The sequence below is a fragment of the Lontra canadensis genome, unplaced genomic scaffold (genome assembly GCF_010015895.1).
Source record: "Lontra canadensis isolate GAN:19392208 unplaced genomic scaffold, GSC_riverotter_1.0 scaffold84, whole genome shotgun sequence".
In the NCBI taxonomy this organism is placed as follows: Eukaryota; Metazoa; Chordata; class Mammalia; order Carnivora; family Mustelidae; genus Lontra; species Lontra canadensis.
The window spans coordinates 237,398-256,914 of NW_022631078.1; the positions used below are offsets into that span (position 1 = coordinate 237,398).

Consider the following 19,517-nt stretch of genomic DNA (forward strand, 5'->3'; position numbering starts at 1 on the left):
TGGTGTGTTGGGGCGCCTGGGTGGCTCAGTTGGTTAAGCAGCTGCCTTCAGCTTGGGTCATGATTCCAGGGTCCTGGGGTCGAGCCCCACATCGGGCTCCCTGCTTAGCAGAGAGCCTGCTTCTCTCTCCCTCTGCCTGCCGCTCTGCTTACTTACGCTCGCTCTCTATCTCTCCGTCAAATAAATCTTTAAAAAAAAAAAAAAAAAACATTGTGTGTTTAAAATTCAAAATTGTGTTCTTTTCCTTCAGGCTTTTATTTCACATATCAAAACATATTCTTTTATGAATGTTGAAGATTAGTTCACTGCAGAGAATATTTTTTGGAAAACAGAAAGCAAAATAAGAGCAAAGCAAAACAAGTGCTCGTTCTCCCGCATGAAACACACACGCATTCCCCCAAGCAGACCGATGTGGGTCTTGTTCTGCGGAACCGAATCTATACTGTATTGGAAGTTTCTGAATCTTGTAATTTTATTATTTTTATGCTGTATACGAGTGACCGAATAGCTACTTCATCTATAATTTTCTCTAGATTCTTAAGGTTTTCTTGTTTACATTTTCCTTTTTAATCTAGCTGAAAGGGATTTGGTCATAATGTGGAAACCAAGAACAGTTTTTTTCCCACGCAGCCAAAATTTTCAGTACTGTTTGTTGAATAATGAACCTGTTTCTCATTGATTTTTTGAATTTTCGATTGTAGAATGACATCATGTGTATTATTTCAAGGCTAGCTCTTTGGTTCTTTAGGCTTTTAAATTCAGGTTGTGAATTTCTTGGGTTTTTGTCTTGTTTCCTGCAACCTTTTTTTTTTTTTAAGATTTTATTTATCTGAGAGAGGGCACACGTGTATCTGCAGGGGGAGGGACAGAGGGACAAGCAGACTCCCTGCTGAGCACAAAGCCCGACATGGGGCTCAATCCCAGGACCCTGAGATCATGATCTGAACTGAAATCAAGAGTCAAAAAGTCTTAACCAACTGAGCCACCCAGGCACCCTGAGCATCCAAGTTAATTTTGGCTCAGGTCATGATCTCAGGGTCCTGGGATCGAGCCTGCCATTAGACTCCGTGCTTAGTGGAGCCTGCTTGGGATTCTCCCTTCCTCTCCCTCCACTCTGTGCCCCCTGCACTGTCATGCTCTCTCTTTCTCAAGTAAATAAATAAAATATTTTTAAAAATGTATAATTCAGGGGTGCCTGGGTGGCTCAGTCTGTTAAGCCTCTGCCTTCGGCTCAGGTCATGATCTCAGGGTCCTGGGATCAAGCCCCGCATCAGGCTCTCCGCTCAGCAGGAGGCCTGCTTCTCCCTCTCCCACTCCTGCCTCCTGCTTCTCTCTGCTTTCGCTCTCTCTCTCTCTGTGTCAAATAAATAAATAGCATCTTTTAAAAAAACATTAAAAATGCATAATTCAGAGGCTGTCAGTGGATTCAGAGTTGTGCATTCATCACTGTAGTCAATTTTAAAACCTCCTTCCTCCCCTCCAGAATCCTTGTTCCCCATAGCTGGCATACGGCAGCCCTCCCTCTACTTTCCATCTTGGGACACTTGGATGGGAGCCCTCTTGGTCCAGCTCCTCTCACTCAGCATCACGTTTTCAAGATCCACTCAGAGCCTCAGTTCATTTTTACGGCTGAACGTCATTCCATAGCATGTTTCTACCACATTTTGATTCTTCATTTATCCATCGATGCATATTTGGGTTGTTTCCACCTTTTTTTGGCTATTGCGAACCGCGTAAATGGACACTGACATACAGGTATCTGCCTGAGTTACTGCTTTCAGTTAGCTGGGGCCCGCACGTGGGAGTGGCCGGGCAGGGTCCGCGGCAGTGCCGACTTCTCCGGGGAGGTGTAAACCGTCTGCCAGAGCAGCAGGGCCGTTCACACCCCTCCTGGTGCGTGCCAGGGTTCAGATTTTATCCACATCCTTGCTAGCGCTGGTTCCTTCCCTGTTTGCTAATTTATTGATGTAGTTATTTCTTGAGTAGTCATCATCCCAGGGGACATGAAATGGTGTCTTGCAGTGGCTTTGATTTCGTGTTTGCCTGACGACGAATGAATGATGTAGAGCCTCTCCCTGTGCTTTTTGGCCATTGTATCTCTTTGAAGAAATGTCTCCTCAGGTCCTTTGCTTTTTTTAATCAGTTATCTCTTTTTTATTGTTGAGTTGTAGTTTTTTTAACTATCCTGAGTACTAATCTCTCATCAAATATATGGTTTGCAAATATTTCCCCATCTCCGGATTGCCTGTCCACTCTCTCTGTAGTGTCCTTTCATCCCCAAAGTCTTTAATTTTTGTGAAATCCAGTTTACCTGTTTTTTCTTTAATTCTCTTACTTTTGGCATCATATCCAAGAAATCATTGCCAAATCCAAGGTCATGAAGACTCCCCCTGCATTTCTTCTAAGAATTTTATAGTTTCAGCTCTTACATTTCGGTCTTTGATCCACTTTAAGTTAGTTTTTGCACATGGTGTGAGGTAGGGTCCAACTTCATTCTTCCGCATGGGAACATTGAGTTTTCTCAGCATCGTTGGTTGAAAAGACAGTGCTTCCCCCAGTGAGTGGTCTTAGCAAACTTTTTTTATAAACGATGTTGGGTTGTTGTTTTTTTTTTTTTTTTTAGATTTTATTTATTTGACAGAGAGAGAGGAAACACAAGCAGGGGGAGTGGGAGAGGGAGAAGCAGGCTGACACTGAGCAGGCAGTCCGATGTGGGACTCGATCCCAGGACCCTGGGATCATGACCTGAGCCAAAGGCAGATGCTTAACAACTGAGCCCCCCAGGCGCCCCTGGTCTTAGCAACCTTGTCAAAAATCAGCTGACCATATAGGCGAGGGCTTATTTCTGGGATCTCTGATCTATTCCATTGGTCTATGTATGTCTTTTTTTTTTTTAAGATTTTATTTATTTATTTGACAGACAGAGATCACAAGTAGGCAGAGAGGCAGGCAGAGAGAGAGGGGGAAGCAGGCTCCCCGCTGAGCAGAGAGCCCGATGCGGGGCTCGATCCCAGGACCCTGGGATCACAACCTGAGCCGAAGGCAGAGGTTTTAACCCACTGAGCCACCCAGGCGCCCCTATATATCTGTCTTTCTGATGGGACTACAATGGTAGCTTTGTAGTAATTTTTGAAATTGGGAAATGCAAGTCCTCCAGCTTGATTCTTCTGTCTCAAGACTGTTTTGGGTTTTCAGAGTCCTCTGAGAATCCACATTAATTTTAGAATGGACTTTTCTATTTATGAAAAGAAATACCATTGGGATTTGAATGGGATTGCGTTGGTTCTGTAGATTGCTCTGGTAGTATTCTCATCTAAACAAAATTCCGTCTCCTGGTCTGTACGTTTTCATCCTCTGTCTTCTCTTCTGAGCCAGCCGGTGTGCTGGTGTTAGGGTTAGCGTTTTGTGGCAACAACTCTGGAAGGCTCCATTTATAAATTTTAAGTGACTAAAATCTTTTAACTGCTTTACAAATTTAAGTTATTTATTAACCATTCAATCGTCTGACCTAACACAGCCTTTCAAAAAAACCACAGTGCATGATCGGGCTCTCTGCTTGGCGGGGAGCCTGCTTCCTCCTCTCTCTGCCTGCCTCTCTGCCGGCTTGTGATCTGTCTGTCAAATAAATAAATAAAATCTTTAAAAAAAAAAACAGAAACAAAACCACAGTGCGTGAACATACAAACACAGTGAGCCAACAATTCTCTTCAATGTCCCTGTACCACAAATAAACTAAGAATGACCATGGCCGAGACCTTGGCATGGCCCGGCCTGGTGAGGGCACACGGTGCCTGGACACAGTTCTGTTTGAGGGCTACTCCCAGCTTCACATTTGGAGTCCAGGGTGGTCAGGTCAGAACACAGGCCCCACAGCTCCCAACATCTTAGTTCCTCCCCTTTCTGGCCTCTGCAGGGAGAGGTGAAGGAGGGGCCACCTGCCTCCCACAGGGACTCATGAGCAGGCAGATCCCCCACCCGTGGGAAATCTGGCAGGACGCCTAACCCCCTGGGGTCCTCAGGACCCCGATAAATCCGTCCTCCTGATTTAGACTCCACACCCCTGACGAACGGTGGCCGCGAGGCGGCCGTTCCAAACTCCACACAAAAACCCTAGTTCACGCCAAGGTGCAGAGGACCCCAAATCTGGTCCGTTCCTGGCCCCACATCACCTCCGGGTTCCAGCTTGACACCTAACCTTCCCTCAAACTCAGTACAATTCCGTCTCGAAATTCTGCACTTCACGTGCTACACTGTGAAGTCAGCCACCAGGAAAGAAAGTTTGAGGGAGAGCAAGGAGAAAAACACAGGCTGGGTTTAATCTGAGCCACTCTGCATCTGTCGAGAGAGAGCGCTGCCGTCTTCCACCGGCACTGGCCACTCGCCTGGCCGTTCCGGCTGCCCGGGTCACCTGGAGCACTCCCTGGGCCTCTCAGTCCTGCACCAGCAGCACCCCCTCCCCGTGGAGGCCGGCTCCGCCCCCCCCCCCTCGCTGGCCTGTTCAGCCAGGGAAGAGTCGCTGTGTCTCTGGGGAAAAGTGTTGTTTCCTTAAGAGCCACATTCCACGATGCAGCCTTCCCCGCAGTCACCAGAACAGGCCCCAGCAGTTTCACCGAGGGCCCCTGGCTGGCTCAGTCGTCTGCCTTGAGGTCTGGTCATGACCCCAGGGTCAGGCACGTGGCATCGAGCCCTGCATTGGGGTCCCTGCTGGGCAGGAAGGCTGTTTCTCCATCTCCCACTCCCCCTGCTGTGTTCTCTCTCGCTCGCTGTGTCTCTCTGTAACAAATAAATAAATAAAATCTTTTTTAAAAAATTAAGAAGGAAGGAAAGAAAGAAAAAAGAAAGGAAGGAGGATGGATAGGAAGGTGCTGGAAGGCTGAGGCCCACGCCTCGGGAATAGGCACACCCAGGCTGCAAGGACAGGAGGAGGGCCTCCTGCAGGAGGTGGAGGGTTCTGGGGCGGGAGTGCCAGCAGGCTGGAGGAGAGCCAAGCCCTATGCTGTCTGTAGGCTCCAGAGCTGCCCCAATGCCCTGGAGCCCAGTGAGGCCTGACAGTCCCCTGGGTAGACAGAAATATGGGACCTAGGCCCCCACTGCCCTACCCCCCGCCCTGGGGCTTTCAGAGGTGGCCTGGTTAGGGTCTGCAGGGAGCAGAGGGAGGATCTGGAGACCCTGGGACAGGAGCAAAGATGGCCTCTCCTGCTCTGCTCAGTGGGGAGGCTCCCCAGGGATGGGATCGGGATAGTAGCTTCAGACCCAGAGAAGCAGCCCGCTGAGCACCACCTTTCCCCAGCCCAGCCTCCCTGGAGAAGGCAGAAAGGCCTCAGCACATCCTCAATGGCCCATCACCCAGGACTCTTCCTCCCGGCCCCTCTCATGCCCCCCAGCCCCCCTGAGGCACCTCCAGGGGGTACCCCACAGCACTCTGCACCCACCCTCCCTGAGCTCACAGGCTGGGGGGGAGTGCAGAGGAGGCCGCCCACACCTGGGGAGGCTGCCCGACAGGTCGTGTGTTCCAGAGGGAAGCACATGTGAGCCAGTAGCCTGGGGCAGGCTGCGGACACATTTGCGCCCCTCCTGTCCTCACGCCCACCCTGGGCAGGAGCAGAGCAGAGAGGGCAGCCGGCAACGCCACCTCCAGCGGCCACGCCAGGGGCTGGAGTGGAGGTGAGCGTTCCAGATTGCGTCTTTAACCCCCAACACGTGGATAGGAAATACCATTTCCTACTGAGAGGCCAGGACTCCTTGGAGAAACAGCAGATTGCAGGTCTGGGGAAGCCTCCAGGGTTAGCCGGAAAATAGCCCTCGTCAGGGAAGGCCACAGAGAACATGCCACCACTAGTGGACCCGTGAGCTCACCGCCCCCCCCATCTTTGCAGTGTGCACCACACTTGCCTTCCCAGCTGCCGGACACTGCTCCAAGAACACGGCCTTGGGATACTGATGAGCCCCCTGCGTGGCGTTGAGCCCCCTGTGCATTGTGTGACTAAACCCCATTAAGGCCTCTGTCCACAATTTTAAGACTCTATCCTTGTTTGTTTTCTTGGTTTTTTTTTTTGAGATTTATTTATTTGCCAGAGAGAGACACAGCGAGAGAGGGAACACAAGCAAAGGGAGTTGGAAGAGGGAGAAGCAGGCAGGGAACCTGATGTGGGGCTCAATCCCAGGACCCTGGGACCATGACCCGAGCCGAAGGAAGACAGTTAACCTACCGAGCCACCCAGGTGCCCCAAGACTCTATCCTTGTTTAAGTAGATCAGAGGCAGCCTCCTGAAGCTGAAGAGGCAAGGGGGGTCCTCCCTGGAGCCTGTGGAAGGGTCACAGCCCCGCCCAGCACCACACCCTGATCTGACTTCTCCTTACAGAACTCAGGAGAGCCCATTTTTAAAGCCACCAAAGGTGTGGGAATTTGTTACAAAAACACAAAGAATTAACACAGTCTGGGTGTCTTGTCACACCAGACAGCAGGATGTCCACCAGAGACTGTTGTCACGTCACGAGGACCTTGGAGCCATCTGCAAGTCCCACTCCAATCCTGGCGGAGGAGTGTGAGCACCAGGGAGGGCGGTCCTCCAAGGCTAGGAGACACAGATATGCTGACATCTACACATTCTTCCCTTTTTTTAAAGATTTTATTTATTTATTTGACAGAGAAAGAGGGAGAGAGGGAGAGCACAAGCAGGGACAGTGGCAGGCAGAGGGGAGAGCAGGCTCCCCACTGAGCAAGGAGCAGGATTCGGGACTCGAACCCAGGACCCTGGATCATGACCTGAGCCAAAGGCAGATGCTTAACCCACTGAGCACCCCAGGTGTCCCTGAAATCTATGTATTCTTAACCCAAAAGAGGCAAACAGATCACCTTCCCCGTGGTGCTAGGAGCCAACGCTTGCAAACTGGTAAGTTAAGAGTAAGAGTGAGGACTTCACTTGCCTTTCCTGGAGGAACTAACCAAACAGCACTTCTCTCTCCTGCCAGGGTCTCTCAGATGAGTGAGGAGGGTGGCCGGGGTTGGGGGGAACGTCACTGTTCTGCCTTCTCGGGTTCTAGTGTGAAGGAGGTGGGTTCCAACAACACAGCCTCTACCGCCTGGTACAGACTACGCGACGGCCTCTGGAGCACTCGCCCTGACAAGCCAGCTCTGTATCTGATGAGGCCTCTGTATGCGCTCACATCGGCGGGGAATACCCAGGAAACAGGAGCGCCACGGCGGTGTGACCAGCACAGCACCAACAGAGGGAAACTCCCCGAGACCAATGTGCCACTTTCTTCCAAGAAATAAGCTGCTGGAAGGTACGAAGTCAGCACTGACCTGTAGCACTGGGGGACCTGTCCTTGGCCGGTGGGGGGGGTAGTGTGACAGTCATACTAAGGTCATTGGCCAACCCCAGACACAGGTGGCACCTCGGGGCTCACGGGGATGGCCCTTCGGCTCTGCACCGAACCCGCACACTTGTTATACGAGGTTTTCTGTAATCTGTTTTGCTAGCTATCGAATGTTTTGCTTCATTTTGCTTTTTTAGGGACACGGAGCCCAGAGCATTTGGTGACTATTTTGAGAATGTGAGAACGGATAGGGCAGCCCCAGATTCTGAGGCCAGAGCTGGAACGGCAAGCAACAGGCCTGTGGTGGCAGGTGAGACGGGATATACATGTCCAAGGGCCCATGACTTGCCTCCCCACACACAGTGTGCTGTTGCCACAACAGGCGCCCATGTCAGTGAAGCTCGGACCCCAGGCAGCTTCAGGGTCTTTATTGGCCCTGGGCAGAGTGTCAGGGCAGGGGGCGTTGACCTAGGTGAGCAGCGGAGCCCCCGACAGTGGCCATCCTCCCAGGCCCCCCGGCCAGGCTGGTCACCAGCTCAGCACCCCAGGGCAGTACTTGTCAATGAGGCCCTGGTAGTAGGGCCGCAGCGTGTCCACATCCGGCAGTTCCGGGCTCTTGGTGTAGAGGTCAAATTTGCTGCAGCAGGGAAAGGACCGTGCCTCATGAGGAAGCCCCCAGCCCCTCCAGTCCCCTCATGCCCCCCCCCTCGGCCCCCCACAGGGATGGCTGTACTTAAACTCCTGCACCCAGGGAAGCATGGCCAGGTCCTGCTCACTGCACAGCTGCCGGTAGTCGCCGCCCGTATGCCAGGGGTAGAAGGAGTGGAACCGGATGATGTAGAAGGCCTAGGGCAGAAGGAAGCCACGCCCAGCGAGCTCCAGGCGCAGGGGTTGGGGGGGTAGGGGGGACTGGGAGGGCAGGGCGACCAGATGGGCCCCTCCCCTCCACCTACCTCTTGGGGAAGAGAGAATTTGTTGAACTTCATCATCTGATACATGTACTCTGCCGGAGACACGATGTCACTCCTGGGCTCCCAGAGCCGTACTTCCCCGCCCTCCGGGGCCCCCACCGTCCTCACTGCCCACCCCCGACTGGCCTCACCGTCATGGCCCCAGGACATGAGGACGTTCTCCAGGCCGCAGTGGGGCTGGTACATGCCGAGCTCTGTGCTGCAGGGACAGACAGAGGGTGAGGGGCACGGGAGCAAAGTGGGGAGGGGGGCCGGTGGCCGAGGAGGAGCACCTGTATAGGGGATCCTGGAGGTCCGGGTTGTCCTGGAAGGTGGAATCGCAGAAAACCACAGAGGCCTGGGGACGGCAGCCGACTGGGAAGGTGTCTCCAACCACCGCCCACTGTGAACAGGCAGCCACCTGCATGTGTCTGGCCAGCCCACCTGGCGGGTTTCCAGAGCCCTGAGCCCCGGCTGTCCCAGCAGCACCCCTTCACCCCTGCCCTTACCTGGGGCTCTCCTGCCAGAACCAGGACCTTCCCCAAGTCATGCAGCAGCCCCACGAGGTGGAACCAGTCTGGGAGGGAGAGGGACAGAGCAGGCTAGAGGTGATGGCGAGACTAGGTCAGAGGTGGAGGAGGAAGCTTGGGGCGCAGGGGTGAGGCCAGGAAACGCCAAAACCCATCTGCAGCCCACCACGGGAGGGAGGCGCACCCTTGTCGGGGTGAGCTTTCCGGATGCCCTCAGCGGTCTGGAAGGCATGAAAGGAGTTGGGGAAGTCCACGTCTGGGTCCGACTCGTCCATCAGCCCGTCCAGCATGTCCACAGCTTCCAAGACAGTCATTTTCTTGTAGGAGAAGGCCCCAAACTGGGTGTGCTAGGCCAGGAAGGGGAGGTCAGCACCGCCATGAGATTGGTTGGATCAGGGCCCGGCCCCTCTCCATCCATCCGTTTGGCCTGGGGAGGTGGGGACTGGCAGGCGAGGAAGCTGCCAAGTACCTTCTTCCTGACGAAGTCCACGGTCTGCTGAGTGTGCATGAGCTTATACGTGGCAAAGACACGGTCCAGGAGCGGGCCAGACTGCAAGCCAGAGGTCAGCCAGCAGACTCACCAGTCCGTCCCTGCCCTTCACACCTCTGGGGGCCACTGCTCCTGTCTCCCAAACTTGGCCCCAAAGATGTGAATGAGAGCATCCAAGAGAGGATCCTGAGCTGTGCAAAGTGGCAGGTGCTGCCCACCCCCCAGAAAGACGGGCCTGGGGTGGGGTGGGGCCGGGGCCGGGGTGGGGGTGGGGCCCTTACCCTGTAGTTCCGGAAGTTGCCCTTGTCTTTGGCTACCTCTGGGTCCACATCAGGCCGGTAGACCAGGGAAGGGTCTGGGCCCTGCTTGGGTGGGGGATTACGCCCATTTCACCGTCATGCCAGCTCCATGAGGAAGTGAGGCCATCCCCATGGGGACACCAGAGCCTAAGAGATGGACCAGCAGGGACACCGGTGGCCAGCAGGGCACAGCCCCTCCCGAGCACATCCGCCATCGGAGGCAACCTTGCCATGGATGTCCTTCTCTGCAAAATGGGCATCAGCCAGAGGCCTGCTTCTAGGGTGATGCAGGAGTGCCCGGGATGCTGTGTTCGAGCACACAGCACCAGCAGCCAGCATCCCCTTCTCCAGACCTGGGTCTGCAGGGAGCCCGGCGGGGGGGGCTGCTGACCCTTGCCCTGGCTAAGCCTAAACAGCAGGAGGAAGACAGGAAAGAGGGAGCCCTTTGACCGGGACCAGCAGACTGGTGGGAACCAGCTGAGAGAGGGTGGGAGGCTGCCAATCTTTCCTAGGAGGGACGACCAGCCCAGGTGAGCAGGCTGTGGGGCCACACCATGCTGGGTCTGGAGTACTCACCACGGCCGCCTTCATCTCGAGGGAGCAGAGCTGGCAGGTGGGTGAGCGTCCCCCGGGCCGTGTGCCCCTATATATGCCCACAGCTTACATAAGTGACCGGACACCACCCAGCCCCTTGGCCTTGGCCCTCGGTAATGAGTGACCATCCACCGTCCTCCTGGCCTCAGAAGTTAATGTGTCAGCACGGGAGCAGCTCCTGGCGCCCCAACCCCGGCCCCAGCCCCCTCTCCCTGACTTTGGCCTCCCTGAACCACCAACCTGCTCCAGAGGGGTAGCCCTGAGCGGTGGCCAGCCTCCCGCGATCCCCACAGGAGTTTTAAACCCCACCCTGGCCACGTAGGCCCCTCCCAACCGGTCCTGCAGACCCCGGACCCCACCCATCAGCCTCAGGCCCTGGGGATTCTGGGAAGTGCAGGACGAGTCCTTCTGACCCTTGCTAGCGGGAGCGGAAGAGTTTATTCACCACCATTGCAGTAGGGGAGGGAGAACCCCGCAAAGACAGCGGGGCTTGGCTGCTGGTGAGCAGAGTGGGGTCCGTGGACGGAAGGTTGCTAAGGGCAGATCTCGAGGGTGGAGGGGTTCTAAGCTGTCTCACGGGAATCCTGCTAGAAGACCGGCCAGGTGATGGGATCTCCGGGGTGGGGGTGGGGATCCTTGCCTAATACTGGGCGAGGCCTGTGGAGCCGCAGGGCTGGTTTGCCGAGGGTGGGCTCTTTGTCTGGCATTTGAGGTGGGCAGCTTGGTCTGGAGCCGGGGCAGAGGTGAACCAGCCGGCGTTTACCGTGCGTGAACCGGGGCTGGGCACTGCGGACACAGTGGGAATCTAACTGAAGACACACGCCTGCCTGGGAGCTGACTGTCCAGGGGGGAGGCAGACATGCAGCAAAACAAGACCTTGTCGCCAATTGGCAAGGCCGGTGCTCTCAAAAAAGATGGGGCGGTGTCCGAGTATGGTCAATGGGGGACACTCAAAGTGTCAGCCTCCACCTGCGGGGGTGTGGGTCAGAGCCCCTACTCAGCATCACTGAGGCAAGAAGGCTGTGGGAGTGGGGGCTGCTCCTGCCTGTGCGGAGAATAAACTGGGGGCAGTGCTGGGCCCCCCGTGAAGACGGCGACGTGCAGACTGTCCAGCACTCTCCAGCGCGTGACACAGTCTGTGTCGTCGGCTTAGTTTTCCTTTGACGTTCTTTTCCCTCTGCCTCCTCCCACTGTGACGTCCGGTGGGAGGGGGGTAGTTTGTCGTTTCTTCGTGCTCGGCAAACAATGCTGACGGCATGGGGGGGCTCCAGGGAGGTGACCGGAGCCTTCACCCACAGAAAAAGGAGCAAATGAACAGCCCACAGCGCTTGTCTGAGGAGGACGTGGCTGGTGGGGGCTCTGGGGGAGCTTGGGTGCTGCCCCTGAAAGTCCGAGTGAGGCATCAGGTAGGAGGTCCCAGCGTGGCCTGGAGCTCAGGGGCCACTGGGAGGCCACATGTCATGGCGCAGGGATGCCTGGAGGTCCGCTGTCCATCCTGCTTTGAGGAAAACCCACTCCACACTGTGGAGTGCCAGGGCACATGGCATGGGACCTTGGGGGTCTGGTCACTCTGACCAGTGTGGGGGTGTCCCTGGCAGAAAGAACAGCGTACATGGAAGACAAGATGATACACAGGCCCAGGACTGGCCGCCTTGGTGGGTGGGGGGGGGGTCTTGGCCACGTGGCGCTCTGACCAGTTCAACCCTCCTAGACCCCTCCTCTTCGTTTCTCCCCAATCCCCCTTGCCAGGCTCTCACTGCCCGCTCTGCCCCTGCTGACACCCTTCAGTGGCTCTGAGGCCCGGCCCGCTGGCCTCTCCTGCCCTCACTCACTCACGCTGGTTCCAGCCTCTCTCAGAGGCTTTTTGGGGGCGGGTCCCCCGCCACACGCACAGCTCCTGTGGCCTCAGGGCCTGGGCTCTCTCAGCTCCTTCCCCCGGGACCCTTGATGCTTTCTCCAGGCAGCCTTTCCTGCCTGCCAGTGCTCTGCTCCCACCCTCCCTGCAGGGCCGGAGCCGGCTGAACTGTCCCCTTGCTGCCTAATGGAGGGACGACGATGCCTTTTCTGGCCAGGCGATTCCCAAGCCAGGAGAGCAAGTGCCAGGGTGGGAGCCCAGATGGGCGTTTCCAGGAGCTTCCCACCCTTAGGGGGCCCAGGGTCTCTGAGGAGCAGGCCTGCCGGCAACCCTGAACACCCGTGACCTCTGTTTCTGCTTCGAGAGGTGGGAGAATGCTGGCGCTCTCCTCTCAGGGTGACTGACAGATGTTGACAGATGAGGTGCAGTGAGAGTGTTTGCTGGTGCGCAGTACTAGAAACCGCCTTTCTCCAGGACGCCCCCAGGGGTTGGCTCTGGTGGTTAAGCATCTGCCTTCTGCTCAGGTCATGATCTCAGCATCCTGGGACTGAGCCCCGTGTCAGAGTCTCATGTCGGGCTCCGTACTTGACTAGGCATCTGCTTCTCCCTCTCACTTTCCCTCTGTGCTCTCTTTCTCTCTCTCAAATTAAAAATACTGTAAAAGAGGGGCCCCTGGGTGGCTCAGTGGGTTAAAGCCTCTGCTTTCGGCTCAAGTCATGATCCCAGGGTCCTGGGATCGAGCCCCACATCGGGCTCTCTGCTCAGCGGGGAGCCTGCTTCCTCCTCTCTCTCTGCCTGCCTCTCTGCCTACTTGTGATCTCTGTCAAATAAATTTAAAAAAAAAAATACTGTAAGAGAAAAGAAAAGAAGAGAAACCACCTTTCTGAACCCTGGGTGATGCCTGCCTGACCGGGGCGGGGCAGGGGATTTGGATATCAGTGATACGGAACTAACAAAGAAAGGCTCAGGGATCACAAACCAGACCTAAAGGCCCAACCTGGGGTGAATACACGTGAGACGCGCCAGCGATCTTGCTCCAACCTTTAAAGAGTTTATTTATTTATTTCACAGAGAGAGATCACAAATAGGCAGAGAGGCAGGCAGAGAGGGGGGAAGCAGTCTCCCTGCTGAGCAGAGAGCCCTATGCGGGACTCGATCCCAGGACCCCGAGATCATGACCTGAGCTGAAGACAGGCTTAACCCACTGAGCCACCCAGGTGCCCTTGCTCCAACCTTTAAAGGGCAATCTGCCTCCCGAAATTCTTGACCAGCGTGCTCCAGCCTCCCCTTGTCCCTGTTCCTGCCCCCAGTGGGTTCCCAGGCTGGGCAGGGTGGTGTCAGGGAGACTCTGCTGCCTGTGTGCCCCCCACCCGTGTTTGGCCATCCTAGGTGAGGTGGTGATGGTTCCGACTTCATGGACCTCTTTGGGTGGGGAGAGCATCCCCCCAGCCCCGCCCTGCCCTGAGGGATGGGAAGGGGCCTTCGCTGGGTGCTGCCCTGCCCTGGAACGCCCCAGTGGACCTCCAGAAACTCAACGCCTTCTCCCAGGGTCCCCAGCTACTGGGCTAGAGATCCAGGGAAGGGTCTCCATTTTCACCTCGAGCCCAGGCCCCAGAGTTGGCAACTGGAGCAACACAGTTCCCAACAGGGCCTGTCCTCCCTTTACCCTGGCCTTGGGGACGGGGACCACAGTGGGGTCCTCCTCTCTGCTGCCCTCCCAGTCTCGAGGGCACGGGGAGTGGAAGGGCTGGGGACCTGGGACAGTCAAAGTGTGCGTTCCCAGAGTCAGGGTTGAGTCTGATGATGTCAGGATGCAGCGGGAGGTGGGGGACACCCTGGCTTCTGCTCCACATCCTTGGGCAGACCCTGCCCCTCTGAAACCCTTTTTAGAGGTACAGACTCTGCCCACAGATCCGCTTGGGTCCACACATGTGCGTGGGTTTCTGCATCCAAAGCTGTTTAAGGGTGCTCGCTACAGAACCTGCTGGGGTGGGGTGGGAGTTGCTTTGGGGCCTGCGCACCGTTCTGGTGACTGGGGTGTGCAGGAGGTCCAGGGGCTGGATGGGGGCTGGGTGGGGGCTGGGGGCCCAGGCGCAGCTCTGGAACGGAGGTACAGCATCCTGGCGGGGCCAGGCGTGGGGATGGCCCTGTCCACCTCAGCCATAGCTGTGGGGGCTGCTGGGGTCCATAGGGGCTGAGTCCCGTGGGCCGGCTGACCCCACCAGCTGCCATAGGCGGTGGCTGAGGTTCTGCACTTGGCAGGTGCCCAGCACACAGCCCACCCGCAGGAGCTGGACTCGGGACCTACGGGGGCCCAGGTGCCGGGGGGGACCGCCCCGGAGAGGCCACCCCAGAGCAGGGGCTTGGCTGGAGCTCCTCTGTGGATGCAGAGCCTGCTGTAGCCTCCAGACCACACGCCGAGGTGTGGGGTGACGAGGCTTCAGGCCACTGGAAGGGGTCCTGGCTGGGGGTGCCCTGCAGAGGGGGATGGAGGAAGTAAACCTGGTGGCCCAACCTTTCTGAGACCCCCACACCCACCCGCTTTCCCCTCCACGCAGGACAGGGGTCATGGGCAGGGGAAGCCAGTTTCCCCAGCAGCCTGGAGCACGGCCAGGGGAAGCCCGCAGCACCCCTCCACGCACACACACAGGCTGGAGCACGGCCAGGGGAAGCCCATGGTCCCTCTGGAGCTCTGGGCTTGGGTCCTGTCTCCCAGCCACCTCAGCAGCCCAGGTCACAGGGCCATTCACATGTGCAGGGCACATGCCTCCCTGGGCAAAGGGCAGTGCTGGCCTCTGTGGGTCACTATGTTCATGACCCTGCCCCCTCCCAGCCCTCCACTCGGGGGTTGGGGAAAGGTGGGCAATCCTGGGGATCCCTCCAGCCTTCCCTCTCTTAGCCAACCTCTGCTTGAGAGGGTTGCTCTACCAACGGGAGCGCCCTAGAAGGGAGGGACACAGAGGGGCCTCTTGCCCTGCTCAGGATTTGCTGAAGGCTTATTTTCTGGCCCTTGATTTGGGAGGTGAGCCCTAGCAGCCGGTGGGGGGTTTCCCCAATGCTAGAGGAATGGGAGGAGGGGGCTACTGGGGAGGGTGATGGAGGGTCCCTGCGGGGGCATTCTTGTTTCCTTCCCTGTGGGCCGAGGTTTGGGCTGGTGTGAACCCCACTCACCTGGGCGGGGCAGGCCGCTGGGTCCTGCCTGGGCTGCGGGGCAGGGTGCCTGGGAACAGCAGGTAGAGGAGGCTGATGCAACCGAAGGCAACCGTCAGGAGCCGGGCCATGGCAGGCGGGGCTGGAGGGAGTGTGAGCCAGGCAGGTGTGGGGGACCGATGGCCCTCACCTCCGCCACCCCTTTCCCCAGCCCTGCTGGGAAGCCCTGGTGATCAGGTGCACAGGCGTGGGGTCTGGAAGCTCCTACCTGAGTCCGTCGGTGGCGGATAGGTATCAGGAGAGAAGCAGCCGGTGGGTTTGGTGCTGGCTGGGGAGGGAGCGCCTGGCAGGTGGGGAACCTCCCCAGTCAGTGTGTGGTCTGACGTTGGTGGGTTAGTCTGGGGCCTGCCTGGGACCCGGCCTCAGCACCTCCCGAACTAAATAGTTTTTCCAGGAGGAGGCGGAGCCGGATGCCCCAGCTGGGCAGGAAGCCCGGCCCTCCTGCTCCCTACTCCTGCCCAGCCCGTTGGGCAGCACAGAGGGTGCAGACAAGGGGGTAGTCTGACAGAAGCCCCATCCCGCTGGGACGTGCTCCGACTGGCCAGGGCCCCCACGGCTACCAGCCTCTGGCGCTGTCTGGTGGAGAGGATTGTCCGGGAGCCTGGGGATCTTGCCCAGGGAAGGAGTGGGTATGTGTGTGGGGGGGGGGGTTGCTGTCCCCCAGGCCGGGTCCCACCCCCAGACATCTGCCCTGCCTGGCGGCCTGGGGATCTGGCTAGAATCACGGGAGTGGACAACAGCACTCTAGCTGGTCAGTTCGGCACCGAGGTGATTTGGAGACCCTCCCTCCAGACCCCCCACAGCTGTGTTCTGAAAAATCCCCACCCTCTTTCCCTATTACTGAAGTAGTAAATGGGTTTTGTATGAAATTTAAATAAGTAAAAAGTGAGACCCCTGCATTGCCACCCTTTCTCTTCTGCACACTAGTGTATTATCTGGGGGCCAGTGGTGGTGTGTGTGTTACACGGTGTTTGTAAGTAAAAACATGTATGTAAAGAGAGAGACCTCCAGGCCCTCCTCCTATATGTAGGTGTTCTGTAACTTCTTAATTGATCTTTTATTAATGAAGAATTAGGCAATGTCTGGTCTTTTCAAGAGCAAGAACCCTTCTGTTGTGAGCTCAGAGAAGTGTCTGGATAGGATCCTTTCCTAGGAGGGGAAATTCTGCTCGAAGGTGAAGCTGTGTTTGTGTTGACAGATAGTGCCAAGCTGTTCTCCACAAAACTTGTGCCGTCCACTCAACTGATGATGGACGTGGTATTGGCCGTTCTTTGGGCCTTTGTCAATCTGAGAAGGGACAGTTACCCCATTCCCCCCCCCAAGATGTTTCTTTGATCATCAGAGTGTCTCTGTGTCCATTCCCATTTCCTCCTCTGTCTTAGCTGCTCCAGTCCTACTGCCTCTGTCAAGTCACCACGGATGACGTGGTCACTCTCTGTGCCTCCTGCTGCGTACACTGCAGGAGCTCAGTAAGCACTTGCTGGGGGAATAAATCGACAAGTGTTGAACACATGGCGTGTTGGAGAGTTTGGTTTACATCCTAAAGAAGGTAGGGAAGCACCAGCAGCCATTCTGCTTATTTATTTATTTTTGCCACCTGGGGGAGGAGAGAGTGAAACCATCACCGTTACAGTAGAAAAGTGCCATAGGGCAGGAGGGGTGCCTGGGGGTGAGCAGACGGGTCTGAGAGAAACTGAGTAACACTGGGGGGCAGGTGAGGAGGGTAGGCCCTTCTATTTGCCGAAGCAGGAAGCCCCTAGTGAGATAGGGTGGGTTTGGCCACCTGGGGTCATCCTGGCAGAGGGGTCTGGCTGCCGTCTAGCCTCGTGGGCCTGGGGCTGAAGAGAGAGCAGAGCTGGATGGAACACAGGTCTGGGAGTTTCATAAATGGCAAGGCTCTGGGAGGCGAGAGGTGTGGTGAGCTCTTCCCCCAGACAGTGCAGAAAGAGGACCGAAGCCGCATGCTAGCTCTGGAAGGACAACCCGGGAAGGGGGCGGGCAGAGGACCCCGGGACAGCCAGCCCTTTCCCCACAATCTGTCCACTGAAGTCTGCCATCTTTCCAAAACTCAGAGGTGATCGCACTACTCACTCCTCCAATAAATAAAAAATTAGATCAAAATTCCTTGCCTCTGGGAGATTTTTTAATCCAGGAAAGTGAAGGTAAACTCAGCTCACAGGCCTGTGGTTCCATGCATTCTTTCTTTCAGAGTACTTGCTGCCACCATGGGCGTGTGCTCCCATCTCTCCCCAAACCCCAGATGCATGGGGTGTCCCCGGCCCCCCCAAGTCCCTGCGACTGGATGAGAGGCCCCCTCTGTGGCCCCACAGCCCTCTGGACAGCACATCTCGCGGTCCTTGCTGTGTGTAACGGTGCGTGTCCGCCAAGGCCAGACCCGGGGCTACCTTCAGTACGCTCAGTTGCAGGAGCTGCTTGCCTGTGGAAATTCGCAAGACGCCCAGAGGTTTCCCTGGTGAGCGGGGGACTGATGGGGCCACAGGAGGCAGGTGGTGCTGGTGACACTGGCAGGATGCTTTAGAGAAGAAATTTGTGTGGGACAGGGAAAGCTAGCATGGAGGCCGGCTGGGGGAAGCGCTTGAAAAGAGCTTTTGCTTGAATGTTTTAAGGTGGGGAGGTTGAGTGTAATCCTCATGGCCAGGATCCGTAGAGAGGGCACGAGTGAGGAGGGGGCCACTGAGAGGGAATGGCAGGCAGTGGGGAGGTGGGGGGGGAGGGGGTAACCACGGAAGGAGGAGTTGGGGTGTGAGGGGGCAGAACTGGGGTTTGGTGCTGCAACAGAAGTCTTCCCGTCTGATGGCTTTGTTCTCTCTGTGAGGGAGGGGCAGTGGGGTCGTCTCTGAGACATAGCAGGTGGGGTCAGAGGCTGACCAGATGTCAGCAGGCTGGGCAGTGGGAGGAGTGTCCGCGATGTCATCATGGCCACTGTGCACTATAGGGGGTGTGGGGCTGTGCATGGCTGGGGTTTGCCAGATGGGGACAGTGAAAACAAAGTCAGAGAGGCGGGGGCTGTCGAGGACAGGGGCAGGATGACCGGTGGCAATCGGAGCCGCAGTGGGTGGTAAAAGGAGTGAAAGAGGAAGCCAGGAAGAGTCATTCCCTGCAGGAGGGCTTAACCTGCTGGAGAGAAGAGGTAAGGGGGGGGGCACAGTGCCCCAGAAGAGGGGGAAGCAGGCAGAAGCACGTGCCTCTGAGGGTGACATGGACAATACAGTGGTCAGGAGACTTGGATGGCGAGAAACTCAGTGGGGGTTAGCATGATCTAGAAGGGACCCCAAACCTACCCTCGAGCCTATAGAACCTCTGAGACAGCTGCAACGAATGGGCTCCTTAGGGCCTGGGCGTGGGGGGGGACACGGACGGACTGGGGCGCAGGGTCTCCACAGTCTCTGAGGGACAGCTGGCCCTGGGCTCAGGCGCCAGGCCAGGGGACTTTCCAGGGACCCTGCCCGCCCACGCACAGCTCACGGGTGTGGTAATGTGGAGGTGAGGACCTATTTGGGTATAAGTGACAGAAACCAGCTCAAGCCACCTGGGGCCAAAGGGAGGGTTTCTCAGCCTGTGGACCCAATACCCAACAGAAGCAGAGGTGTGGCAGGCCCGCTGGCCCAGGCGGGGGAGCAGGGGGAGCTCCTGGGTCGGTCTCACGCCCTCTCCCGCCCGGCTCCTGCCGGGGAGCGGGGAGGGGCACGTGGATGGGGGCGGGGGGGGGGGCTGCCTCCCCGGGTTCCTGCTCAGCCAGGCACCGGAGAGCAAGCCCAGTCCCGTCAGCCCCACATCTCCAGCTCCTCTCCCAGCACGCCCTGCCCAAGACCCCGCGGCCCCCTCGGCCACCCCTGCGCACTGCGGGGAGGCCCCGGCGGGCCCTCGCCCTGGGGCGTGCGGCCTCCTCCCAGGCACCGCACCGGCCTGCAGGTGCTCTCGGCTCAGACGCTGGTCCTCACAGCGGGACGGGCAGTGCACCTCTTCAAAGGGCACCCCACCCGGATGGGGCTTCCAAGTGGGGCCCGAGCCCTCCTCGGGCCGCGAACCCCAAGGGCGAGGGCTGAGTCCTCCCCCGCAATCGCCAGGTTGGCAGCTCCTCAGGGGACCGCCCCGGGCTCGTCCAGTGCCCCGGGCTTGGGAGATCCGGGAGCAGGCCAGGGCCCTTCTGCTTCCCTCCAAACTGACCGCGCCGGGGTACAGCGGGATCCCCGGGCGCTCACAGGAGCGAGGCCCGGCCGGTCTCCACCGCGGCGTAGGAACCGGGAG

General features: G+C 57.4%; 2 protein-coding genes across 4 annotated transcripts; both read right to left on the reverse strand.

Moving 5' to 3' along the window:
* Positions 1-7,711: 7,711 nt before the first annotated feature.
* MIOX (myo-inositol oxygenase) lies at positions 7,712-10,251 on the reverse strand. Of its 3 annotated transcripts, none has more exons than XM_032882683.1 (10): positions 10,166-10,251; positions 9,572-9,655; positions 9,270-9,350; positions 8,985-9,147; positions 8,780-8,847; positions 8,564-8,673; positions 8,423-8,490; positions 8,274-8,323; positions 8,054-8,166; positions 7,733-7,957 (listed from the first exon to the last, which is right to left on the reverse strand). In XM_032882683.1, exons 1-10 carry the CDS (start codon positions 10,178-10,180, stop codon positions 7,849-7,851), a joined length of 861 nt encoding a protein of 286 aa, XP_032738574.1. In that variant the 5' UTR covers positions 10,181-10,251; the 3' UTR covers positions 7,733-7,848. The 3 variants fall into 3 exon arrangements, with proteins under 3 accessions (XP_032738576.1, XP_032738574.1, XP_032738575.1); XM_032882684.1 differs by having other exon boundaries at positions 9,572-9,652; positions 10,166-10,250; XM_032882685.1 differs by lacking the exon at positions 8,780-8,847 and having other exon boundaries at positions 7,712-7,957; positions 8,564-8,714.
* A 3,847-nt stretch (positions 10,252-14,098) lies between these two features.
* ADM2 (adrenomedullin 2) lies at positions 14,099-15,659 on the reverse strand. Its single transcript, XM_032882994.1, has 3 exons — positions 15,457-15,659; positions 15,210-15,330; positions 14,099-14,513 (listed from the first exon to the last, which is right to left on the reverse strand). The coding sequence occupies exons 2-3, from the start codon at positions 15,317-15,319 to the stop codon at positions 14,195-14,197; spliced, it is 429 nt and encodes a 142-aa protein (XP_032738885.1). The 5' UTR covers positions 15,320-15,330; positions 15,457-15,659; the 3' UTR covers positions 14,099-14,194.
* Between the last annotated feature and the right edge of the window lie 3,858 nt (positions 15,660-19,517).